Consider the following 27,309-nt stretch of genomic DNA (forward strand, 5'->3'; position numbering starts at 1 on the left):
GGACTAGGAAGAAGGAAAGTGTTTATTTCTTTAACAGCTTCATGGCTTTCCTGAAACCAGAGTCGTTCTAACATCTACACACACCGTCAAGTTTTAACGTTTCTAACCAGAACGTACATCTCAGTTAGTTTTTTACAGATGTCACTGGCAGAAAACTTTATAAAATTATAACCAGTTTAGATGGGACTGCAGATTTACATTCAAGATGAATTGGCCACGTGCAACACTGTACTCTGGATTATCAAAGCTCTACGTCAAACAGCACAACAAGACATTTGATGGAGAAAAAAACAAAACAAGTTACATGATGACTCTTTTCTATCCCCTGGTGATTGTGTCAGCATTTGTGATTAATATTGTCGTTTTAAATTAGGATGCTGTGAACGGTGCCAGAGGGCAGGACAGAGGGCCAGATGTTTGCTGCAGCTGGATGATTCAGATGACGTCAGTTTATTTCACTGTGGTCGACCGTCCCATGATTGTCTAAAGTCTATGTGAGGTCCTATTATTGCCATATGAACAAAAGGCTAAAAAAAACATTCCTATACGGAAAAAGTTTAAAACAATAAAATAATAGTAAAGCAGATGTTATGTTGATTCTGTAACTTTATCTGAAGGGAAAGTCAAGCTCTTGGGTTTGGAAAAGTATCAGTCGCAAAGGACACAAATTCGGGTGGAGGGTGAGAATGTGGAAATGTTAAAAAGTGCATTTGGGGTCAGTTTAGCCGTGAACTAGTGAGTGGTTACTATTCTGACGGGGCAGCCTCGTGATTAATAGATTCTTTAGAGATGCTAATGCTAATGCTAACCATCCATGCAGACGTTTCACTCACTCGCTGGTTTTTTCATAAAAAGCATCAATGGTGTTATCTGAATGGATTTAATCATTTATTCTCCCAACACTAACGTTTAGCTGCATTAAGGCTTTTTTCTTTTCTAAATATATATTTAAAAACAGAAAACATAACACTGTTTACTCAAATGTAGGCACCTGTAAAAAAATAAACAATAATTTTTAATACTCATTGTACAACTCTGACTGACTGAGGTGGCATCGCTCGCCGCTTCTCTTGGCGAGCTCATCTCGCAATCGCCGTGTCTCTGTGGCGACCGGCAGCTCATTGGCTGGCCGGCGCTCGCATCTGCCCTCAGAGGGTCTGATTGGAGGGTTGAGGCAGAGAGCCGCTGCCCTCGTAGTCCAGGGTGAGAGGCAGCGCCGACTGAGGCAGCACCTGCAGGACCACCCCGACGCTCTGCGGGGTGCTAGTCTGTGTGGTGGGGGGGCTCCCGGTGGTGCTGGCCTGCACCTTGGGCTTCAGTGTCTGTGGGGAGAGAGGGAGGTAGCCTTGTGCCTGGAAAATGTCCTCCTCTTCTTCAGGGTCTAGGCCCAGGCCGAGACCCCGAGGGCCGCTCACCTCCACGTGGCCGAGCCCGGGCTCCAGCTGGTTGTCGGGCCGGGACTCCAGCTCCGTCAGGCCGTTCCCGCTGAACACGTCTCCTTCGAGCTCCTCCAGCTGCTGCGCCCACGTGTCGCTCTGCAAGATGACCTCGTCTCTCCTTGGACCTGACGACGATGCTGCCACTGGGGACGATGACTTTGCAGACGCCCCGGGTCTGTCCGCGACCCTCTCAGGAAGGTCGTTGACAACAGACTCCAGTTTCCTCTCCAGCGGGGGCCTGGGTGTGGGTGGTGCTGGTGGTGTTTCACTGGGGGTGGGGGTGGTGAGGCGAACCTCTGGGGCCGGGCCCGGCCAGACGTCGCTGGCTGAGACCAACTCTCCTCCGCTGCCCTCGTCAAAGCCTCCACCCCCGGCCCCGGAGCCCAGCTCTGGCAGGGTGGAGTCGTCGAGCTTATGGGTTCGGTTGAATTTGTTAAAAACGTGTCGCAGTGCAAACATATTATCTACATCCTTCTGAAAGTTGACCCAGTCTTCTGGGCTGGGGCTGTAGTCGGGCCTACATTCATAAAGGCTTTCGTTTATGCTATACAGATCCTCCAGTCCCTGCCAGTTCACCTCCTCGTCCGTCAGGTTGGGCAGTTTAACCCTGTCGTCCGTCCCATATTGGCTGTGTGCTGCCGCAGAGACAGAAACAAGAGGAGGGTGAGGATCGGAACAGTCGACTATCTCAGAGTTGACTCACACAGCATGCAGTAATGCCCTGCTTCCGCCTCACAGTAAAGAAGCCAGCTGCATGGGGTTTGAGGCCCCAAGCAAAACACACACACTCTCTCTCACACACACACACACACACACACACTTGAAAGGAGCATGAGATAAACTATGTAAACACAGCATCCACATAAAGCTCAAGCCATGAGTAGTGCAAACACATGCTGCCTTAGAAATTCACATTAAAGAGTCAGACTGAAAAGAAAAATATTTAAAGATCCATCATCACAGGCTAACACGCTAAGCTGCACAGGAAAAACGTCAGAGCAAAGTTAACGGGAAGCCTGAACTGAGCTGAAATGCAAAGTCGGGCAACCTGGAATAAAAAAAAGAATAAGAACAGCAGAGAAAACTTAAAAAAAAAGGTAAAGAACAAAACAAGATGCTCAGAAGCAAAGAAAACGAGGCTGCTGACGAACGGTGGATCCCCAGAAAAAAATAAAGATACAGAAATTGAAAGTGCTCAGAAATAGAGGCAAATAAAAAGAAAAAATGGCTTCAGCGAAAGGCTAAAAATCGGAGTCTGGCTCAGTTTGACGTCTGCAAGTTAAAAACCGAGGAGAAAGAAGAATCAGTGCCACGTTTGTGCAGCTTTCCCTGTGAGGTGAGCTGGACTTGTAACTACTGCAGCTATAGATGGGTCGACACAGGCTCAGGGACTCACAGGACGGAGAGGCTCGGTCTCGTCTTTGATCGCTTTGGATGCTGCTGCCGCCTGGTTAGCAGGTGCCAGAAACAGAGGTCAAAAAAGGTCAGTGGGGGGGACTCAAGGGTCCGATCTACTACAAGCGGATGGGCGAGACGCTAATGTGATGATGACTTGTTTATTGGCGGAATGGAGGGTGACGTTAAAAAAAAAAAAAAAAAAGCAGTTGGACGTTTTGGGAAAACAAAGAAAGCAAATCGTCTGGTTTCCACAGAAACGTCAAACTCCTTTTGGGTGGAATGTGATGCATGAGTGGGGGGTGATGAAGTATCATGCATTGTCATTCACGTGCACTTGATGCTCAGATTGATCTCAAGTCGATGCACATTTCAGCACCTCCCTTTTATGACGTCCTCGTTTTCTATTTCGCCGTGCTACATTAAGAATAGCTGAAATCCATTTTGAAACAACTGCGATAAATGCTGCAGGAGCGAAGGTGTGAAGATATTGGGCACATAATGTTTTAGATGCTTCTCTCATGTTGGAATAGACGGCAGATGAAGGTGAAGGCACAGACATGACAACAGATGAAGCTGCTTTAATGAAAAACAAAACTTTTTGTAACTGAGTTGTTAGCGTGTCCCCAGCATGCAGCCACAGATCAGACCAAGCGCCGGCACTCCACGGATGGATGGATGGATTAGTGGGAATAATAATAATGAGGCAGTTCAGGGCCATGCAGGTTGTTAAAGAAAAAAAAGCCACTGAAGATAAAATAAAATTGGGTGGATACCTGTGTGGCTCATAGCTTCCTCCATCTTTACCTCCTGATCGGAAAAATAGAAGCAATCGATTGTTAATGCTTTGATTCAGGGAGACGTGGGGAGGGAAATAAAAAAAGAAGATCATTCACACTGGAGATTTCTTCATGCACGGCTGCTACTCCCTACGGAGAAATACGATTATTGCATGATCAGAGGGAGGAGAAGGAAGAGAACAAGGAGGAGAAGAGTGTGTGATCGGAGCTGAATGGAGAGATGAGGAGCGATCCCAGTGAAGTGGTTTGTGTGACGGAGAGAGGTTGACTGGGTTTCCCCCTCAAAGCAAAACACACAAGGTGATAATCATGGTTTAAAGTGAAACACCACAAACAGATGCGAGTGACTGCTCGATCCATTTCACCTCACGGTTTAATTCTAATAATCTATTTCTCCAACGAAAACATCACTTGGTGTAACCACAACAGCAATTTCCCCTGGTCCGGGGAGCTGGCGTCGCCCCCGAGCGAGGGCAGCCAGTGCGAGTAAGAGATTTTCAGCTGCTATGTGACGTGTTGGCACGGTTCTGACAAGTCCGGCGTGCCAGCACTGAAACACAATCAGTTGTGTGAGAGCAGCTTGGCCGTGCTCCGCTCTCCAGCTGGTAATTACAGACATGAAGTTTTTATTCATAAACAATGCAGCCGGTTCATGCCACACACGAACGCCACAGCTCGGGCCTCACGGGCTTAGGTCATGGAGATATTGACTTATTAACCAGCTCCATCTATCAGAGGTCTGCTGGTCGTAAAAATAAAATGATCGTGGCTGATTATAACGGCGGTGCATGTCAGGCTCCGATTGCCGTGATGACAGCATCCTCCAAATAATCTCTCTCACACTAAGTGAGTCACAAAGAGGAAAGTGGCCAAGACGCTCAACTGGAACATGGTCTCATTTTAACTGTACCGACTGCAGTGAGCTTTAAATCAAAACACTGGGGCTGTGTATACGCGAGGGGGGGGGGGGTATTATTCCAGCAGACTGGTCCTGGACTGAGAGAGAGAAAGTCAGAGAGTGTGTGCATGAGTGCGTGTGTGTGTCATCATGAGATACACATCAAACAAAACATCAACAGAGAACACACACAAGACTCGGTGATGATTTCGCCGACCTCCACCTGAAACTCCCCAAACACATGCAGCATGCAGATACAGTATGTGCAAACACACAAAGACACACACACCACTGAAACTGAAACAGATTCAAAACACAGCAGAGGATTATAATGAAATCTCACAAAAAATATACCCCTAAATTATTATTTCACGTTCTTCTAAAGCAAATTTAAATATACTTCTCTTTAAACGCAGATTGCTTGGTTCAACTTTTACCTTCACTCTAATTCCCCTTTGTGTAAGAATCTGTTTCAGTCATCGTTGGCGTGACAACTAAATCCACTAAATCCAGTGCATGGTGATCAGTCTGTAGGTTCAAACATCTCATTGTGGACTTATTGGTGCATTAAAAAGTCTGAAGTGAGAGTTGTACCTGTGTCCTGGCCTTTGGGTCGAGGGTTACACTGCTTGTATCCCTGACAACTTCTCATCTCCATGAGCTGAGCATGCAGCGTGTTCAGCACATCCCGGTCCACTGCGTACACGGCGTTGGTCAGCTGCGAAACACACACACGCATCAATCTTGCATCAGTGTCTTGGGTCATGTTTGTGAGATAAATATGTTTCAACAAGAATTGTACTAATGAGGCATTTTTATAAGCAGAATTTTACAATGCAGGAGCCAATGAAAAAACAGTTTGCGAGCAGATGGACCCAGACAACAACAACAGCTGGATCATGACAGCAGAACAGATGTTCACCCACCTGGTAGGGGTCACTGTTGAGGTCAAAGTACTCCAGGAAGCCAGTGGAAAACTCGCAGAACAGTGTGTTGTGGGTCTCGTTGATGGTTCTCAGGCACCAGTAGGTGTTGTTGTTGGAGCTGGTGCAAGCGCAGAATCCGCCCACTAGACAGGAACACAGAGTCCGTCAGAGACACTGCAACTAGTAATGTCTGAACAGTAAGAATTCCTTTGTAACAGCTAAAGAAAGCTGATGTGGGAGATGAGTGGATAACTTGCTGTTACGAAATTTGAATTAATCTAAATTGCTGTAAGAGAAGGAGAGTTGATATTGAGAAACACATCTTAAGATAAAAAGTGTTTCTTCCCCCCGTGTCAGTGCTCTCGATTAAGGCTTGCTCCCTTTTTGGAAAACCCTGACTCTCCTCCATCAAACCATCATTTTCTTTTCCTAACAACAAAGACTGGAGCTTATTCTGAGTGTGCTGTGAGGAGCCTGAAGTGAATATACATACATGACCAGAAAGGAGCGGTCTGCCAGTGGTCGTTGTTGTGCGCGAAGCAAGTGAGTCCGGGCAGGCTGCAGTCGTCTCCCTTCCTCTGCCGCTTCTTCTCCTTCCTCTCCTTTTTCCGTCTCCGGATCTCATTGTACAACTGAGTCTTCCCGTCGATTTCCTGAGCCGCCTCCCTGTCGAGCAGACGCGAGTATTAGAAACAGCGGGGACGTCAATATGTCGTCATCCCCTGGCCTCAAAGTGGCGGAGGATCTGGAGGGGACTTCCAGAAGGCATCACTGGTGCCAGGCTATGACAGTCTGTTTACTTTCATGTTTAAGCTCTTAGAATGTCCAATTTTCTCTGGGTTGACATTACAGCCACTGTTCTCTTCTTCATCCCTGACTGAACACAAAAAAGACACAGGGAAAAAAAAAACAGCTGCTTTGTATTGACATGATCTGTTCTCAATGTTTCCTGGTGCAAGTTGATCGCTGTGTTTGAGCGACTGACTGATTTCCCCTCTGTTGAGTCATTCCATCTTTCCATGCGACTCAATCACTTCCAGACACACACACACACACACACACACAATGACATGGCTCCTTCAGAAACCTGTGTGAGTTTTCGGTTCACAAACATCATGGACATATAACAGCACACACGCACACATGCTGGACTGGTCATCTGGAATCTTTAGTAACAAGGTCACTTGTTTGAAACTGACATGCAGGGACCATGCAGACATCCAACATCATTAAACACAATATTCACACACTTAGATGCAGATTCCATGGTCAGTGTTAATCTACAGGTGAGGGGGTGACACTAAATGGGCGAATCGAAGGGGAAGGGAAACTCACTTAAACGGATGGAGCTGATCACTCCTGCTCTTCAATCTCTCTGCCTTGTTTCTCTCTCCTTTGATATAATAGCTGGTTTTATAAACAGAGACACAGACTAAGCACCGTGGAAGAAAACTTTTAAACCGTGCAGTCCAACATTGTTCGGCCTGAGGCCTTGAAACACACTGTAAATAACTAATAAGTCAGAAGAAAGAGTATTTCTGCAATGAAATGTAAATAACGAACCCTTTCTTTCCACAGTCACACCCATCTGGCCGTGTCCTCTTCAGGTGGCCTCTCACTTCCCTCAGGTTTTTGATTTTGTCTTGAAGTGCTTCGATCTGGGAAAAACAAACACTTTATACTATCTGTTGTGACATTTCCTGGACCTCTAACAGAAAAAGCATCCCAGTGAATGCTTTGAAATCCACAGCCAAAGATTTGTTCTCACCTCCTGGTCCACGTAGCTCTTGTGGTCTTTCCAGGCTCGGGATGATTGGTAGATTTCTCTTTCACAATGGACACTGTCATTCATCAGAATATAACACCTGAAAAAGACGAAGTAAAACCTGTTACACACTCTCCTTTTGACAGACATGCAGTATAAAGGCAGGAGAGAAGTGAAGTTAGATTAAATTTTCCATTGAGAGAGGCCGAGATGGATTTCTTACTTGTGTGTGACTTTCACAGAGTGTGGGTATCCCACAGCATTCGTATCGTCGGCCAGCATTTCCTCTGATCCGTCGTCTGTCCCCAAATCAAACTCTGGTCCCTCTTGGGTGTGATGACGCTTGGAGATGACACGGCGGCGGACAGCTGACTGATCATCCGCTTGCAGATCAATGTCATAAATCTGTCCTTCAAACTCGACAGACAGAGACCTGGTGGGCCGGGTGTGAACAAAACGTGGCCGATAACCTATACAAAATAAATAAATAGAAATCATCAAGTAATAAGTCAAGCAATGTTCTCATCATCCCATTTTATACTGTTTATTTTGAATCAAACCTGGGTTTAACTTTCAGGCCATTTCTAGGGTAGTTAATTCCCCCATTGCACCCTCTTTAAGATACACTAGAGGGCGTCAAAGCACAATCACAACTTACAGTAGATACACAAGTCAACAGAACAAATTCCAGGACTTGTTGCAGGGTTTTTGCTTTTTCCATGCATCTGATCAGCAAAAATATTTAGGACATAGACGTCAATACCATTATAAAAGTAAAGAATAAGCTGCACGTTGACTAAAGCAGTTTGTCCCCAGGCCGATGTTTCTCCCCTTGAACCGAAAGAATCCTTCAAATCTATGTATCCAAACCTGCATGACTTCAATTTAACTGCATATTTTATTAAGAAAGAACACATTGATCATGCTTTCAACACATATTCAGTCCGTCTTTTGTCCACATGTACTCACGGTGTCCAGATGAGGATGAGAACTGACGATGGGAGCGGCGTTCCGCTCTGGAGGGTTTGTAGAGCGCATCCCCGCAGTCACAGCCCCTCTCTCTGTTGTCATAACTGCTGCGAGGCTTCAGGCTGCGGGCCCTCTTCCTGGAGCCCTCCTTCGAACCACCCTTACACTTCTGGATCCTCCACTTTCCTGTAATCTCCTCCACACAGTGCCATTTCTGGAAGGAAAAATAGGGAGATCAACTGTTTTATCTGTCGATTCTCAAACAATTAAAACAATTAAAAGTATCCTTGACCTGATTTCCTTTAAGACCTTCCCCCTTTGTTTCTTTAGCAATGAAATGATTTTCTTGGCCCAGGTAATAAGTGTTGTAGACGTTAACAATATGAAAAGTGTAATCTCAGGTTTCACTGCAAAGCCTCTGGTTTTGTAGCGATTTTAGAAAACTTGAGAAAATCATTCCTCTGACAGACGCATCAGGCAAATCTCCGCCTGTGGGAAAGAATTACATCCAAAAGAAGCAGGAAAGATAAACCAAAACGACCACATGAGATGAATTGGGTCTGTCTGGTGTCTAGAAAACAAAGTGGAAACCCCTATCACTCTCACACGAGGTATGTCCACGCCAAGTGCGTCACCGGCGAATTTATGTAAATACATATCCACGCACTCACTTACATCCTCCGTCTTTCTTTCTAAACACTCGTTCCCACCAGGAAAAGAAAGTTGAGACTAATTGCCGTGAGCAGTGCCACTGGTTAGGTTTAGTATAAATGGAAGAGACACATCTGCAGAGCGCAGGACAGATGATCAGTGGTGAATGTGGGAAGGAGAGTGTAAAAACAAAAAAGGGCTGTGAGGAAAATCAGGTTTCTTTTCTGAGGCTCATATAAAGATCTTACGGACCAACAGAGCTGTTAAATCAGCATTAGACAAGACACGAGGGAGCGAGAGATGTATTGATGAAAACAATCTCCCTCTTTCCTCCTCCATACCCCCTGTGACGGTTTTTAAGGCTCAACAGTTCAATCGCAGCGGCAGGACATAGATGGATGGTAAACTGAGGAGAGGAGCGGTTGGTTGGGAGCAGACATGAACAACCATGTGAGCTGAAACACGAGTGGGGTCAGTGGAAGAGTCCAAAGAACCGCAAGTCCCTCACACTTTTGTGTGCCCCCCGAAAAACATGCAGCAACAGAGGTTGCTCCATGTCCCTGGTGAGTAGATCTGGCGCAGCCACAATAAACCCATACAGTTATCGCTTGATCGATTCCAACGTACCGCAACAAAAAGACGGCAGAGGCTGAGCTCTAAAGAAATCTGCTCCGTCTGAACCAAGATGTGGTCGTATTGAAAGGACATTAAGGTTTTCAGGCTTTTTCAAAAACAAAACTTCTCTCGTTCTGAATTAAATCTGTTTCAAATGTAAGGTTTGAGCTTTTATTACAGTGAAGCAGAGGTTGTTTGAATCAAGGTTATTTCCTGCGACAGGGAGGTGAGTTGGCATAGAGGAGGAAAATATACAGTTGATAGAATAAACTGCAATATACAGAATGAGTACAATGAAATAAAGAAGGGGACCAAGCACTTGCCTGCAGTGTGTGAGCAACATTTCCCCTGTAATTGTGTAAGAAACACTCGAGTGACTTTGAGGCTGCTCACTGGGTGGCCATGATAATCAAGCCAGAGGGGCAATTTATGACCAAATGCAGCAACATATTATGATGTATACACTGTAAACTAGAGAGCATCTAGTGATCACACCAGTTGCAAGGCCTCTCAACACGTTCAGACCCATGAGTACTCAGTAGTTATGACTACATTATTACATGAGGAGTCAGCACCACACCTATCTTCAAACTCAGGCTTTTATTTTGACCTCAGCTACGCACCAGTAAAGTTTCGTGGCCGTATCTTGTACGAATGTGACGCTATTGGGAAGACAGTCAACATTTTGTCATAATCGCACACACACACACACACACACACACACACACACACACACACACACACACACACACACACACACACACACACACACACACACACACACACACACACACACACAACGGTGAAAACAATACCAGCCCCACTGTTGCGGCTGGTAGCAATTACAGCCACAAGAAGACACAAAGCTGTACCCACACTCTCTCACATGCATACACACAAAACAACACACACTCTGGCTGCTGAGTTCAACTCGAATTGCTCCATTGCTGTATTTAATAACTGATTGTTACAAACACACATTTATAAGACCATAAAACGGATCTGGGCTGCATTAGTGATCCCCTCAGAGACTCTGCCTGTCATTTAACGCTACCTGAAACTTGTAACAATTTGCATTGTTCTGGTCTGTCTGCTCCAAGGCCGCGTACTGTACCACTTGGATGTCGGTCTGCCAGAAAATTAATGGGCAAGGATGAAAGTACCAGAAGTACCAACAAATTAATGCACCATAAAAAAGTGGTAAAGGCTCCAATTACAAAGCGGCTGGTGCACTGTAAATGACTACTTCACCCGCGGCGGGTTCTGCAGAACAGTTCAACAGGCAGCATGGAGGCCTCTTCAACAGTGGTACTCATTACTGTCAGGAGAGGACTGACTCCACTTTTCCACAAGTGGATATCAGGGGCACTTATTTCTGTTCACAACTGTTTTGCAGAAACAAGTTTTTTCTTTTACACTTTTACATTGGTGCGTTTGTTTTACCTGTCCGGGCTGCTCACAGGGTGTCTGGAACTCGGCCTGCTGGCAGGTCTCTTTGACCTTCTTGTACTTGGGCAGACTGTTGGTGTGCTGAGTGGTCACCGAGTCTTCCTTCTTCCTCAGGATCTTTCTGCACGACACGAACAAGAATGAGGAGAAAAGTCATCATCGATAAACAGACTTGTTCAGGGATTCATCTTTGCTGCTAAACTATTAAAGTATCACTGAACTAAAACAAGCTGAATTTAAGTTTTCTTTACTTGAAGAGTATTTCCTGTTGTTTTTCATTCTGTCACAGCGCTGTGTGCTTCTCATGCTTAAAGCCAGTGAATGGATAGATTATGTAGCATCTGTGTTTGCCAGACGGTCTGGGCATAGCGCTCAGCTCCAAGCTGTTTGACCTCGGCTTGGCATCACATTCAACTGCCCTGCCACCTTCTCCTCTGCCACCACCACCACAAGGACTGGCCGAGTCCCTGCTAAGGCTATGCCAGCCCCCTGCTTCAATCCCCTCTTGTATCCCCAACAACTCTCTGCCAACATGGCCTGGCCGCTCATGACCCACAGACAGAGAGACGGCGACAACGTAGCAAAGAACAACCTGTCCCCTTCAAGAGTGGGGCCGTTGTTTTGACCAATTCCTGTCTGCCACACAGTTCCAGGGGAGAGGGGCCAATGTTCACACACCGGCCTGGCAGTGGTCTCTTGTCTTTAGCCATGGGTGATTAAAGAGCTAACAGTTGCTGTCGGTGTCAGTCCCTGACGGCTGCGTTACGTAGATGATTAGATCCTCAAATAAAATAGTCAGTCCCAGCTGTCAGTCAGGATTTGGCAGGCTCAGAGGTACAGTACTGTGAGGTCATGTGAGGAAGTTAAATCACAGAGCATATCACATGATCAGTGAGAGAACTGTATGAAAAAACATTAGCTACTGTGTGTGTGCCGCCCCATCTGTGTCTGAGTGACAGAGTGAAAGGTCTGTGGAGGCTAATCTCAGCATTAGGAGACAAGCGCACAAGCAGACAGCCCTTATAAACAGTGTGGATTAATGGCGGAATGGATTAAAAGAGCTAATGCCACGACGGGTCAAAAGTCACACTCTTTTCATTTCATACACAGCGGCCCACGTCCAGCCAGTTCTTCTGTCGCATAAACACACGCCAGTGGGAGACTGATGTGCATGTGCGGCGGCAGAGCTGACTGGCTCTTTTCTTTTGTACTCTTGGAGTCTGCAGATGTTGAGGCAGTTGTTGGCAAATGAGCAAATGATTGGAAAGTACATGGAAGGGCCAAGTCAGCGATTTGGGGAAAAAAATAGGGATTGTGAGTAAATGATTGTGGGGGGGAAAAGGCAGTGACCTACTGTAATATACATTATCAATACACATTCTGCCAACACAATCTGGTCTCAACCAGGGTTACTGTTCTGTCCACTTTCATCTCTCTCCCTTCTTCTTTCTTATTTATTTCATTTGAAACCTTTTTCCCTTTGGTTACCTGTGTCATGTGAAGACAAGATTGATGGGATTATATGTCAGGTTTCTGTCAGTGTTCCCCTGGCATTAGCACAGCTTAACATGTTAAGTGAACAAAAGCAGGCTGTCAGATTGGAGGTATCATTTTCTGCAACGTATCTGGCAGCGGATGAGAGGTTAAATAAAGAACTGACAGGGTTTGTGAGAGAGACACGTACGGTATGCGATCGCGTGCACTACACAGAAAAAAAGTCTTGGGGAAACAGTGAAGCGTTGGCTGAAGTGTGGCTGCTGCATTCCACACTGGGAGGGCTGGTGACATGTCCTGTGAGTGGACCGAGTGTGAGCCTTCCAGCCATTCCTCAGGTAACATCATCCTGAGCCTGGCTAGCTTTTGTTTATTTTGCGTGGGTCTAGCTCTGCCATGTTACTGAAATGCATCTTCCGTCTGTCTCGGCCAGCGCACAAACAGGAGGCTGAGTCAGGTTTAGGGCCCCGATCAGAAGACCCCTTCAGAAGACAAAGACTCTGCTTGTATTTCTTGTAAATGAGAAAATTAATGTATTAGTGCCGTGAACTGTCATGATTTGCCAGCAGCTTAAAGCTTTACCAAACAGCTTTGGATGTTGCAACCTCTTCTACCGTCAGTGCCTTACACGCTGGCTGGAGTCAGGAAATGTCTGTCAGCTCACAAATAATTGGGAAAGCGGCTGGGTCGCTGAACGACCTAATATCTGGGGTTCACTGAAATGTTTTGTGAAGTTTGTGTGACACACACTGCTCTAAAATGACATGGATGTGTTTGTGGTGTGGAAAAGAAATAAAGAACTCCAGTTTACCCTCGTTCCACCAGGAATGTGTCTCTCCAGACTTTGGGTTTCCGGTTGGGTTTGAATCTGGGAAAACAAAGCGCAAAAAAGTATTATAGAATTCATATGGCATACGCACTCACCATCAAATACAATATGTTGGACATGCAGCTAGCCAACATCATTGAAGTTGATCTGCTCTCTGCGCATTAAACGGATTGTCTCAATTCTTTCTGTCTGTCTCTGTTCCTGTGGAAATGTTTTCCAAAGAAACAATGTGTCTGACCTGAGTTGTTTTTCTCTTGTATGTAGATATAATAACAATAGCAGTCTGTGCCTTCTAATGCCTCAAGTAAAGAACAGTGATTCTGCCTGCATATTGGTTTTTATTCCGGACACACAATTGATGATTCAAGCTGCATTACGGGAATCTTCATAAGATGAACCTCAGCCAAAGTCCCTCAGCCAAGGAAAAGATGCCAAATTGCCCTGAATCCACTTTGTGCTCAGCTGGAGTCAAAGTGATCATTTGAGCCATGGACATTTGCATTCGCTCACAAACGGCCGGTGAGCAGAACTGATGCAAATATCATGCCCACTGTGTAATTACTGTACAAAACATACATTACACCATGGCATACAGACCTATTGCCAGTCCTTTCCTGTTCCAGCAGCTTCATAATGGACTTTCCATCCATGTCTGGAGGCGTGTCCAGCCCAGCGATGTGGAGAATCGTAGGAGCTAAGTCGATGTTCAGCACCAGATGAGGGTTTCTGAAAAAGAGCGTGTAACATTAAATTGGAATACATATGACATACATACCAAATGTAAATAACTTGAAAAATGTAATTAATTGTGAAAGAGTGAAAGAACATTCAGATCACGCGGTACAGTACATCCTTGACCTTTCACAATGTGGACAAACACTGATCATGATTTTAGTTGGTACTTACACTGCCCCTTGCTCAATATTGGGTCCTCTTAGGAAGAACGGCACACGGATGTCGAAGTCATAAGGCATCGACTTGCCCTTGACCAGCCCAAACTGACCGATGTGGTAGCCATGGTCTGCTGTATAAATAATGTAAGTGTTTTCCAGTTCTCCAGTTTCCTCCAGCATCTCAAAAACCTAAAGGGTGGGGAAGATGGACAAAACAAGTATTTAGAACAACTACATGCCAAATAACAAACAATTAATAAACAAAAGATTAAAGCTCTTAAATAACACTTTTTTAAATATAGAATCTACACAAAGAACTAACCTTCTGCACTGAGTCATCCACAGACATGAGTGTCTGCAGCCTTTTCCTGTGGAGAAAGTTGGTGAACTCCATGTGGATGGGTCTCATGGGGCCCGTGTACTGCATGATCCAGTGTTTGTCCATATTTGGGGCATAGTTGTAGCTGGGGGTGCTAGGGAGCACAGAGGAGGGAGAGAAAAGCAAGTGTGTTAAAATATGGTTTGTATTTAGGATTGAGGAGACATGCACGTATACTGAGTGCATAATGAACATTGTGGTAAGTATATTTATGAACGTCTGTCTGCATGTGAGTTATCAGAGTAACAGCTACGAAAAAGCTCATTTATAACCCCCAAACACCTGTCTGCTACTTTTCACAAAGTGCTGCTCAGTAACAGGTGCCACAGTTGTCCATTGCCTTTGACACGCATCAATAGCTGCTCTGTTTGTTGAAGGAAATGTCTTAATACTTAGCAGCCAGCACCTTCGCAGTTTTTCCACACCTCTCCCCGGCCATCTCTCCCCTCACACAGAGACGAGAGTCTCCTCGCTCCACTGCGCACTTGGCACAGACAAGTCATTTGAGGGTTGGCACATGCTTAAGAAAATAATAGGCCCCAAAGTCATGTTTGCAACAACTTCTGGAGCAAAAACTCAATAAGTCATGGTCATTTAAAATGGGGAGAATAACAAGAGAGGATAAACAGCAAAAGGCAGAGGGAGAGACAGTCCTGTTTGTGGAGTTATGGCGAGAGATGCCGTTCAACCGTCTGCGGTACAAGCTGTAAAGTAAAGGAGGAAGGTATACCATAGACTACTGTAGGAGATTGACTTTATGCCAGCAAAGTTTCGATTCACAGCAAAAGAGTACATAAATAATATACTGTAGGTATGTGTTGTGTGTAGAAAGCCTCAAAACCTTAGTCAACTTCGTAGCTGGACACGAATAGGAAGGGATTTTCCCTTTAACAAAAAAGTAATTAATCCTAAAACAAACTATGAACGAACAGGTCCCTACTCCTGAATAATCAGCCACTGGACAAAGTATCAAGATTTACTTAATGAAGACCTGCTATGGGAGCTTTACTGCTCTGATTGAGTGAGCTGCCTTCTGCCCTCGTTTCCTCAGGCCTGTTTTGTGAGAAGGGTGAACTCTTCACCCACCTAGCCAGGCGGTCTAATAAGCCCCACAAAGGGACCTGTCTCTAGGCAATTGGCCACCAAAGTATGGGGCTCTGGGCACAAGGGAACCAGGAATGCAGGGGTCACTGGAATGAAGCCAGTGCATAGGAGAGGTCACACCTGTCACCTGTCACATACAGGTTAGCGGTTTGTGGTATATTAGCCCTGTATTACAGACGCCCAGGGCCCATTCTTCACCCCAAAATACCTCCCGACCTTTCAAAACTTAACACAGACACATCCCGCATGAGGGTTAGTGACGATCCCTGAAGCAACTTGTTGAGCTATAACCAGATTGATTCCATTCCCTCCCTGCTATAGAGACCTTGAGGAACCGCAACACCTCTACAGTGTTTAAAATAAGCACGGAGGTGGAATACATCTAAGAGACAGGGTGAAAACACCTACAGTAAGGAATGTTAATGACATTAACATCAAACCCTCCCCTGCTATTGTTGCTGTCAGGAGTACAGACGCTCAGTTGATTTATGAGGCAGCTCCTCCTTCACTGCCACGCAGTCTCTTCCCTACTCTGTGCATTGCACATTAGCTGTATATGGCATCTGCTGCAAAGATAAAGAAGTGTCTGTCCAAATAAAGCTGCAGCAACTCCATCTCAAATGGAATGTCAAAAACATAATCATTTATAATGTAGAACTTGTCTTCACAAAATTTTCCTGTGGGAATTTTCCTCCCCATATCTGTTATGGATGCGTGTTGTCAACAACCAACAAAACGAACGTACTAACCACCTGTGCTACTGCAGTAACCCCACCGCATATTCCACACACACTGCACCTACACAAAATCACTGGGGCAACCCCTTTTGTCACCCTCAGGCCCCAGCTCCACCCCAAGCACCCGGAGGCTCGGAGTAAAAATAGATTAATAATGCCACAAAGGGTGTTCCAAAGCACACAATGCATTCTTCTCATCCCAGGAGCCGCAGGGAAAAGGGACTGATTGATATGGACAGGGTCAGGAAGTCCTTTGCGAGCTACACGTGAGGGGAGGGTGGACACGGCAAGCAGGGATGAGAAAAACGAAATGAGGCGCTGGGAGACATGGAGGAAGAGATAAAGAGACGGACAGAAACAGAGATGTAGAGATAGAGTGATAGACATAAAGCAAACAGACAGAGGGGAATGTTAAGTGGGATGAAAAGTGAGGAAACGAAAGCACAAGGAATTCTGAACAGGAACACCAGCCTTGCAGCCTTGAACCCCCCCCGTTTCCTGTTGACAACACCCACCCCCAACCCAGTGGAGTGGTGCACCCTGGGAGCCAGTTGGAGGGTCAACCAAGAGATGGCAGGGCGCGTTGCCATGGAGTGACCCAGACTATTGCAGCGCTGCCACAACTTGGCGATGAGTGCGGTGGCAGGCCAGTGCAAGCTTGGCATGAGCGGAGCGCTGCGTGAAAAAAGCCACCCCCCAATCTTCTCCATGCTATGTGCCCCAGCTATTCTTGGATGATAAATCATTTTGATTTCATGCTTGCTGAGATGTCAGCACCAGCAGCTTCTCAGCAACCTGTCATCACTGGGGATTGAGGGGCGTGCGCACTGTAATAATGTTAGGTACGCCAAATCATAAAAACACAAATTGGATGTTGAAGAGAAAAAATTCATATGGCAGAAGATGAAAGCTACAAGAATGTCAATAATAAATGCAAGGTTTAAAGCACTACATAGTTAGGTGTGTGTTTGAATGGGTGCAATCATGCGAGTGTGACTTACATGTGTTGAGAAGCATTCGGGAAGAACTCCGAGTACTGAGGCGCGGAGTCTTCTGGGCCGTGAGGGGCAGCGTGACTGATGACCATCATGACAGGACGGTGAGGATACATCTTCTTGGAGATGCGGAAAAAGTTGGTGCTGTCGTTGGTGATCAGATCTGTGAAATAGTCCTGGAGAGAAGAGAAAAACCATTAGAGTTAATAAGCGCTCCTGAGGTAAACTCACATCTAGAGAAGGGTAAGAGTGAAGGTGGTGTTGAGGGAAAAATGCAAAACAACACGAGCTTTGATAAAAACTCATTCGCAGTCCATTCACCATGACATGTTGCTTTCCCCCCGTCCAGTCATTTTCAAATAAATGGAGAGGGGCCAGTGGGGATATGAACTGGGGCCATTGAGTACACTACAGTACCAATCTGTCGAGTCAACAGCTGGCAGCCTGCCGGTGTGTGTGTAAGTGCGAGCGTGTGCGTGCCTGAGTCTGTGTGTATGTGTATACAGTACATGGGCTGTTGCCTCATCAATGAATCTCTGCACTATTGAATGTGACACCGCTTGATGGTGAGAGGAGCCTGGCGCTCTCGAATGGTATGTTGTTATGACAGCTCCCACCCCCCTCTACTCCTCTCTGGACTATCCGTTCCCCTTCTCCTATTTAGCTTCATTTGATTTTATTCCACTTTCTCTTAACAAGTCTTCTTTTCTTTCCCTCTCACTGATTCACTCTTGGAGACACAAATCAGAAACAAAAACCTCAAATCAGAAAACTAAAATCAGAAATTTGTGTTCTGGAGATAGAGTACACAGGGTCCTGACCGGGAGTGCGCCGTTTTCACATTTCAGATGCACGAGCAAGGAGAGGACAACGGAATGAATCAAAGTGCAACCAATTGTTAAGATCATAGACTCAGGAAATGTGAAACTGTCACAACAAACAGTCTGCAGATATTTAAACAAAACTTTTATTTGAGGCGTGATGGGGTGTTTTTTTGTTTTATGAACAGTAGATCACACCCTAAACTAAACTCATAACTGCTTTTGCCAAGTTTCCAACAGAAGATTAACCATTCTACCTGCAGCTTTGGCATAATGCTGGTGCTGCCTGGCATACAACATAGGGATGGGTGTGCCAGGCTGAGAATGAAAGGGTAAAGGGTGATTTCCCTGAAGTGTCAGATGTGGGTTTGGCTGATTCATCCTGTCTCTATTAATAGGCTTTATAGCCAGGGCCAGCTTTAATGGCCTGGCAGCTGTACATGCCCATGGAGGCTGGTGATTGCGTGCACATGGAAAAGCGTTGCCATGTGCCCTCCAAAATCTGAGCCACTGCTGCTCAGGCCTCTGGCAGGTCAGAAGGAAGTGACAGTGTCAAGGGGAATGCCTGGGCAACAGTTATAAAATGGTCAGGGGGGTGAAGAGTATCACTTTTCCCAGAACCATTTGGAGATGATTATTACTAAGTGGCAGTCACATTATACAAACACATTCACACGTGGCTCAATTTCCTAATGACATACTTCCATTTAAATTGTGATTCTGAAATGTTAAACCTATATGGTTTGACTGTCCTTGCAGCAGGAAGCTGTGGCTTCAAATTTAAGAGATTAATTTCAAGGTGCTTGATCCCTGATCAATAGAAACATTGAATCTGGCTTCCAACGCAGGCTGCTTTCTGTCTGTATGACAGTTGTCTTCTGTCATGGAATCTAAAGAAATCAAAAGTGTAGGGATCTTATTCTCAAACTAAAATCGCACACAAAAGGTCTTTGACAAAGGCTTTAACCTCGATGAACTCATCCCCTGCGGATGGAAAATCAGATGGAATCTAATTGGATGAAATCACTGGGTAGGTGCCTCATCTAATAAAAATGAGTTTGCATGCCAGCTGCCGTCTCTCTGGAATATCAGGATCTTCTCACCCTGTGTGGATGCAAAGAGAGGAGCTGTGGTTGACCTCGTGGTGGCAGGTCGACCGGTTTTGGCAATAAATAGCGAATAATGTATCCATTTGGTGTTAAACCACCATCTGCTGACCAAACCATGTCATGTAAACACCTCGGCCTCATCTTGTGGGTAACTTTACACCTCAGTCCAAGTTGGCAGAGGAGTAGCAGTTCAAACATTTGTTTGTCCATCTTTCAGGCAGGCCATCTTGAAACTTGACATGTATCCAAACTATAAACCCACCTCCCGGATTCCTCATGTCCCCTGCACTACGCTACCTGGGGAAGATACTGGCACGGATCTGCAAAAACAAACTGACAGCTCATATAAAAACATTTGGGGAAGATTGATTACTGATGCCAACCAGCGCCACGAAAAGACCACAGTGTTCATTTTCAGAGTCTGACAGTGACAGAGTGAAATTCCCCCTCCATTTTTTTTATTGTATAGCACAAACACATTCACTAACTTCACAGTCAAAATGAAGAAGAACAAAGTGGCAGACAGACAGGGAGAGACATAAACAAGTGCAAGGTGGTATTTATCACATGCAACATTGGCTTCTCATAAAGATTCTTTAATTTTACAGGATCTAAATGTAGAGGTAAAGCGTGTCATAATAAAGGGATGCCACAGAAAGAGGAGACGCCACCTCATGTCGGCTCATTCCCTTTAATTCTGGAATGAGAATTCCTACCGACCTGGATCACACCAATGTGATAAGTGAAGTGTTTCACTGTCTGTATTTATAAGGGAGTGGAACCTGCAATTTGTCAGGCGAACCCTTCATATTGAGTCATAAAGGGAAACAAATGAGTCATTGAGTTAATAGTTCCTTTTTAGAAATTATTGTAGCACATACCTTGGCATACTCAGCACCATGTTTCTCCTTGTAACCATTTCGACAGACGGTGTAATTATAGAAGCGGGAATTTTTGATCAATCCAACCCATTCGCGCCACCCAGGTGGGATGTAGCTACCGTTGTACTCATTGAGGTACTTCCCGAAGAAGCCTGCAGAAGAGAAGGAGAGAGAAAGAAGGGTTTTCTTTAAATATGTAGTCTGGGGGCACCAGTGCATGTTATGCTTTGTTTTCTTATTCCTGTAAAAACCTTAATTTTCTATGTCTGTATGAATTTATCTGTGTGTGAGTATATGACGCACAACATTTTTTTTTTTTTTTGCACGTCTCTTTTTCCCTGGCTCAACTCTACAGAATTCTCGGATAGGCTGGGCAGGAAGCCAGCCTGTCCCAGAGAGGGCTAATTGCAGACTAACACATCAGCTCGAAAACCGCAGGCCACGCTGTAGCTCATAGGACCCCACTGAGCTGCCCAGTCCAACGCCTGCCCATCACTCAAAAAGAAACCGTCTGATAAGACAGTACAACGACCTGGCACCAGGTCATGTTTGTATTGCACAGCAGACAGACAGGCAGGCACGGCGGTGGAGTCTAGCTTACTAATGTGAATATAGAATGACCGGGGGGGTGACTGACAGTTTCTTGAGCATGAGTGAAATGTTAACTAATACAGAAATGCCAATGTGTGTGCACGTCTTCAAGTTCACCAACCTGTCCTGTAGCCGGTGTTGTTGAGGTAGACGGCGAATGAGCGTGGCTCGTGCTGAGCTTGCCAGGAAGGCGACGAGCAGTTCTCATTGTTGGTGTAGGTGTTGTGGTTGTGGACGTACTTGCCCGTCAACATGGAGGATCGTGACGGGCAGCACATGGGTGTGGAAACAAAGGCATTGGTAAAACTAGTGCCCCCATCTTCCATGAGTTTACGGGTTTTATTCATCACCTGTAGAGAACCTGCAGGGTGAGGGATGAAGATCACTGCTGAGTAATGAAGACACACTGAAATCACACTGAATGGTGACATTTTTTTTCAATAGAGAAAAAAAGCATTTATCTGATTAAACATTTCAGTTTATTTAGATTATTTGACCTTTTCATACTGAATTCCCTAAGTGGAAAAATAATTAGAATTCAGCAGATGGCCATTCAGCTCAGGCTTATGGCCTCTATTTAATATTTCATGTGTGGAGGAAGACCACATAATCCTAATGCAAATACCCATAAAGACAAAGACTGTGATTAAGGCAGTGTGAAGCGAAAAATAGGAAAACTCACTCACATCTTTGAAGAAACAGTAAACAAAGGTTATTTTAAGTAAGAAAAAATAAGAGCCAAATAAAAAAGTAAATACGGCCCATATATTTCCTGGAAGGAAGTGCACCAGCCTTACCCAACTCAACATCCTGGTCGTCAGTCATAATGAGGATGATGTTGGGCCGGATGTTTCTGCGGTCTCTCTGGATGCGACCCCTCAGGCTCTGAGCCCTGGTGGTGGTGAAGGCCCAGCTGCCTGGAGCCCAGTCCAGGGACAGAAGGGCCAAGCAGACAAGCCACTGACTCAGCATGGTTCCTGAGATGACAGGAGATGGGATGGGTAGATGGAAGGATTAATGGAGAAGAGGTCCAGCCAGGCCACTCACTCACACCCGGGCAGCTCTCACAGCCGTGGTTGACTGTAAGGAGACAGAAGGAGAAAACACATGGAGACATCACAAAAAGGAACATTGAGAAAAATAAAAAGGCAGATTTAAAGATGTAGAAAAGAGAATTGCATTATACTATGAGAGCGAAAGGCCTCGATTCCTTCTAGGAACATTTCAGCATATTTACTTCACATTAATTGTGTTCATCTGGTCACAAATCACACTCAAACACAACAGTTTATCCATAAACAGAGAAGCCAAAAAAAGATTCCATGCCTAAGCCCTCAAGTACGACAAAGAAAACTTACCCAACAGTTCAAACACATGTTGCGTGCTGACTGAAAACCCATCAGTACTTTCTCCCAAAAACAAAATCCCCCCCCAAATCAACTCTCCTGACCTGAACTGAAATAAAAAAACAACTTGATCACAGCAACCCACGAAAACATTTCTAAAAATAGAGCAGTGCCGATCTAGAAACATAAATCTCACCTCAGATAATTGCATGTCTTTTTTGTTTCTCAAAGTATCCTTGCACTTTTTTCTTGTGTCTTCCACTCTCTCCTGTGTCACACAACACACACACTCACACACAGGAAACTCTCCATCTCTGCAGGAGAGTTGTTGTTGGGCTAAGTGTGCCGAGACCGCGCCATTGGCTGTCAGCTCTCAAACACCCTGAGCCACTCTCCTGCATGAGCCAATCACCTTCCGCCTTCCACCTGTCACTCAAAAGTCACCCCCCGGGGAGTCAAGCGTGACAGAGGGTCGGTCGGGAGGATGGGACCACACTAGGGGGGAGGGGGTAAGGGGGGTTAGGGGGCACGGGAGGCGGAGAGAGGGTTCCGCTACATTAACCCCAGTGGCACTGTCGCCAATCACAGATTACCACTGAATCATCACAACACTTCGGAGCCTCTTGCTCACTTACAATGTCATGGTTGTCCATAAAAGGTCTGCAGAGTCTCTGCCTAAACGTCAGTGCCCAGTATAAGATTGATAATAAACTTAACCCTGAGTTCCTTCCAACTTTAGAAAAAAACATTTTAATAGACTTTGATCATCATTCTATCACTAATAGATCACAAATTTGAAATACGAATCCATAAATCCACATTACAAGATTGAGTGCACAGGTAACAGAAAAAAATGCAGAGATGATTTTAAGTTGGTAGATACGTTTCTGTAATAAGAATGAATGTGAAAAAATGGCTTGTGGCTATGAGAGTGAACCATGGAGTTGTAATAATGAGTAATCCATCATTGCCTGTGAAAAGGTGCCTTATGGGCAACAATCCCACTGAGCGGCACCATACTGCTCCTTATTCTGAGGTAATGGCCTGAAAACAAATGGCAGGTCTATGACAGCTGAGCCTGGTCAAACCTCACTGATTGGCTCCCTCCTCTTATTCTCTCATTTACACTAAGGGCCAGTCCAAGACACAGACTTCAAACTATAAACAAAAATAACTGATCATTTAGGAAGTCTGACACATAATGGAAGACACTATGGATGAGTATGTAAATAATTTTAAGGGGTGAATTGAAACTTCATGAATATTAACTAACCTGAGTATATAGACAGCAGAGTGATAGTAGATAAAGAAACATGACATTCTATCAAGCAAGATGATTTCCACAGATCATACCTAGTATACTATTTCATGTTTTCTCCAAAAAAAACATGCATGCACACACAAAAGAAATCCTGAATCAAGCAAACTACCACCTTTTACTGATGGAACACCATCTTAATTTTTTCAAACCCCCCAGCGACACATCTTAATGAATAGGTGAGAAAAGACGTGTTCTTGGCCTGGCTCTGCTTTGCTCATTTGCTCTTCCTCTGGTAAGAAGTTGCCTGTGATAAGCAGAGCGTCAGACGGAGCTTCAAGAGCACTTTGGTCTGTCCTGCGTTTCAGACGCTCAGCGTCTGGCCCAGCCAGGCCAGTCATCATGACAGCCCTGTGCAAACATTGGCGCCGTTTGGACAAACACCCCTCCAGCGCAGGGTGGTAGAGTGCACAGAACCTCACATTGAATTACACACACAACACAAACTACTGTACAAACATATGGTGACACGCAAAAAAGTCATAAGACACTCATACATGAGTCTTTCTCCCACAAATACACATTCTCCAGCTGTGAGGGTCCAAATCCTCCTACATGAATGGGAACTTATCCCAGAAACAATAGACACAACCCAAATGTAGGAGAAAAAAAACTCTATTTCTGTCAAGCTGTGGAGGACCTGAAATCAACTGTAAGCCATTCAGCGAGCCAGTGTAACGTTAGCACCCAGCACAGATTCAATTTTACATGCCAATGGTTCCCAGCAATAGCCTCTTCACGCGATTTAGAGAAGTGAGAAAATAGACAAGAAGGTTCATTGTGGAATCTGATATAAACCTTGTGGTGCTGATGTGGTTAGCCACAGGGGCATCAATAGCGACACTGTCTGAAATGACGGAGAGGGCAGTGGCTAATAAAGTGCCACACATAACGACCAATAAGACGCGGGCCGAAGTTACGCAGGCAAAACGACACAGCTGCTGCCATGATTAAGAGTGAGACCTCCCTTTGTCCTTTGGGCTACCTCTCATCCTAACTTAATTTCACCTGATCCACTTTCCTCACTAGGTCATCTGAAGTTCAGTTATGAGCAAAAGGATTTCTAGGAGCTCCGAGTTTGACCCTGGATCGTTTGACAGCTGCCCATCTCAAAGCGACCCCTCATCAAAGTAAACGGCACAATTATCTTTATTTTTATAGCATCTATAATACCCGACTTTCCCATGTTCCTACGACCTAAGGGACATGAAGCTGCTGGAAAAGCCAAGCTAACTGACGAGACCAGGGTGTAGAGATTAGCAGCTACTGTTTGTAGAGCAGAGATTAACTCACCGCAGTGGGCAGGTTGCAATAAGACCTATGGCATGTGTAGCATGTTTCCTATTTATGTATAAGTCATATTATATTTCAGAACATTTAGCATACACTTCTATCACATAGTGGACAAAACCTGCTTTCAGACATGCACTGAACTCTGGATATTCTCTTGGAACTATCCAGAGGGGCTGTATGTCTGAGTCAGTGAGGCAGAGAATAAGAGAACGAGTTAGCCCATGGGGAAATTTCCCAGAAATTCACCACATTAATGACGTTTCAAACACGCAAATATAAAACACAAATCTCTAAAGATGAAAGATGTGCCATACAAGTAAAAGACGCAGCTGAAGATGTCAACTTGGAAAGTCGAGATCCGAGAGCTTTTAGCAATTAGGGCCAACACCGGTGTCGATGTAGCTGTATGCTTGCATTCCCATCATCTCCCTAATCTGTGCTAAAACCTCCTGTGGGGAATTATCAAGAGTTAATACTGACTTAATCTGAATATTTAACACTGTATTTGGTCCAGATTGGAAAGTTGGAAAGTGCTTATGCCGCTCTAATCATTGCTAGTTATCAGGATCAAAACACTAAGAAGGGATCCGTGTGTTGAAACACACGGATCCCTTCTTAGTGTTTTGTTTTGTACACACATTCAACAAAGTGTCATCCGGAGTTTTTGCCTTCAGGCACACTTAAGGATGAGAGGCAGCAGGGAAGGTTCTCCAGTACAAGCAGCCCTAAACATTTGGATTTGTTTTCATAGATTGTAAATACACAAAACTGTGTAAGTCTGTAAGTTATTATATACTTGGCCTCTAAATCTTTCTGTTATTGCCACTGCCTTTTACTTGCCTCCAACAACTGAGTTGTTAAATGCATGTTCTGAATTTCATGAACCCCTTGAGAGCCCTCTGTGAGAATAATGTTTCATGTCGTTTTCATAAACACTTAATCTTTGTCATTTAGCGTGATGTGAGTAATGCATGTTTCATCTGTGGGACTGACAAGAGATCTTTATTCCCAAGACAGAGTCAAAGGACCAGAGAGAGCATTGTTTCTCCTTCCTAATTGTTTTAGGGGATTAGCACTAATGACCCTTTAAATGAGCCTTTACTGTACTCGTCGTGATTAAGCCGGGGAGGAATATTGAGGATGGATCTGAGGAACGTAAAATGCCTCGGGGTTCAAAGAACCAGAACAATAAGGCTACTATGGAGCTTTCAGTCACACAGCTGCCTGATACATACAAGATGTGCAATTTTCAGATTAATGGACATCAACACTCGGGTCACACCTCAACACCCCCACTAATCTTTACTTTCATGATTTCATGGCTTTTTACTTGCAGAAAACAGCTCTTTCACTTACTCTCCTTTGGTGCAAGCAGCATTGCTCAGTGATGGGGTATGGCTGCACAGACAGCTGTGCTTTGTGCACTGAGTAAAGCTGAACATAATAGATTTGCTGCTTGTGTAACCATCCAGGGCAGTACTATTTGGCTGGCTGGCAGTTGTGCCCTCCTGTTAGGGCCTCAAACCACACACCCTGCTGCACCCTGACCCTCCTCTGACCCGAGTGGTAATATGGCTTTGATGGTGGCTTGTTTAACCTAACCTCAGCAACCTGAGGCTACCCACACACAGGGGTTAAGAGGGGAAACTCTGAGGCAAGAAAAAAAAACGAGTGGAGGGGGTTCAATGCAGAGGTATAACAGTAATAAAAATCTTGTAAAAACCTGGTTGCGATCTCCTTGCGTATTCAAATCCTTTTTTAACAAAAACTACAGCTGCATCTTTCCTAGTTTCTTCACAGTCAGCAGTAGCTGTAACTGTAGATACAGAGCAGAGACGTTCGTGAATTCTACACTGTTTCGCTCTCATGAATCCATTAATCCCTTAAAGCGTCTTATTTGTCCACTAACGGGAATCAAACCACGGACTTTGGATGTCGTTCAAGTTAACATGGAGCGTCCAGAGGTGAGAGGGTTCACTTTCCCAAAACAAGATGCAAGTCAAACACAAACCAGATGCCATGTCCCACTAAAGTAAATCACCCATTCATAAAGGACCTTGCTATTAACGACAATGGCCATTTCAAAGCACCTTAAATCCCCACTTATTTCTGTACATTTTCTCCCTCGTTCCCTCTCTATTTCCTCGGCCCATCTATGCAGCGGCCAAGTCACAGAGGAATAATGGTCGAGTGGGGAATTAAAGTCTGACGGCATAGTTTTAGTTCTGTCGGCTGTTCTCTGACCATAGCCGGCATGGATAGCAATAATGGTAAAAGCCTTTCAATGTACAGTCATAACTCCACTCATGAGATATGACAAGTAGGGAATAAAAACGACAGAGTAGAGATATTGTAAAAGTTAAGTTGCAAACTGATCTGAGAAAAAATGCAGAGGAGATAAAGGTGGAGAAGAGTGACATTTTTTATTTCAGTTGGACTACACTCCAATTCAGGGGGGGGAAATTATTATGGCGTTTTAGATTAATACTGAGGTTTGTCCAAATATTTCTGTAATCCAGGGGAATTCGGTTAGTCTGCGGCCATGAAGACTGATGAGGGCCTTTCACACTGAGGAGGGCCTGTGTCAGCGCCGCTGTCCCCAGCAGGCCTAG

The 27,309-nt window shown here is 45.0% G+C and overlaps 1 protein-coding gene across 4 annotated transcripts in view; it reads right to left on the minus strand.

Annotated features, from left to right (window-relative positions):
• Window positions 1-4: 4 nt before the first annotated feature.
• Window positions 5-27,309, minus strand: part of sulf1 (sulfatase 1) — a 35,034-nt gene continuing 7,729 nt past the window's right edge. The window contains exons 2-21 of one of the 4 annotated variants that reach the window (XM_035142242.1): window positions 21,538-21,820; window positions 20,862-21,101; window positions 20,150-20,301; window positions 17,345-17,514; window positions 14,446-14,596; window positions 14,137-14,312; window positions 13,828-13,956; window positions 13,213-13,269; window positions 10,902-11,028; window positions 8,193-8,406; window positions 7,447-7,693; window positions 7,227-7,323; window positions 7,022-7,116; window positions 6,794-6,865; window positions 5,952-6,124; window positions 5,459-5,601; window positions 5,127-5,250; window positions 3,611-3,644; window positions 2,836-2,886; window positions 1,903-2,074 (exon numbers count right to left, since the gene is read on the minus strand). In XM_035142242.1, the coding sequence (XP_034998133.1) occupies window positions 2,041-2,074; window positions 2,836-2,886; window positions 3,611-3,644; window positions 5,127-5,250; window positions 5,459-5,601; window positions 5,952-6,124; window positions 6,794-6,865; window positions 7,022-7,116; window positions 7,227-7,323; window positions 7,447-7,693; window positions 8,193-8,406; window positions 10,902-11,028; window positions 13,213-13,269; window positions 13,828-13,956; window positions 14,137-14,312; window positions 14,446-14,596; window positions 17,345-17,514; window positions 20,150-20,301; window positions 20,862-21,101; window positions 21,538-21,712 (2,661 nt within the window). In that variant the 5' untranslated portion in view covers window positions 21,713-21,820 and the 3' untranslated portion in view covers window positions 1,903-2,040. Of the gene's footprint in view, window positions 2,075-2,835; window positions 2,887-3,610; window positions 3,645-5,126; window positions 5,251-5,458; window positions 5,602-5,951; window positions 6,125-6,793; window positions 6,866-7,021; window positions 7,117-7,226; window positions 7,324-7,446; window positions 7,694-8,192; window positions 8,407-10,901; window positions 11,029-13,212; window positions 13,270-13,827; window positions 13,957-14,136; window positions 14,313-14,445; window positions 14,597-17,344; window positions 17,515-20,149; window positions 20,302-20,861; window positions 21,102-21,537; window positions 21,821-27,309 lie in introns of all 4 variants that reach the window. The other 3 variants (XM_035142243.1, XM_035142239.2, XM_035142241.2) reach the window with 3 other exon arrangements.

Source organism: Hippoglossus stenolepis, chromosome 19 (genome assembly GCF_022539355.2).
Source record: "Hippoglossus stenolepis isolate QCI-W04-F060 chromosome 19, HSTE1.2, whole genome shotgun sequence".
In the NCBI taxonomy this organism is placed as follows: Eukaryota; Metazoa; Chordata; class Actinopteri; order Pleuronectiformes; family Pleuronectidae; genus Hippoglossus; species Hippoglossus stenolepis.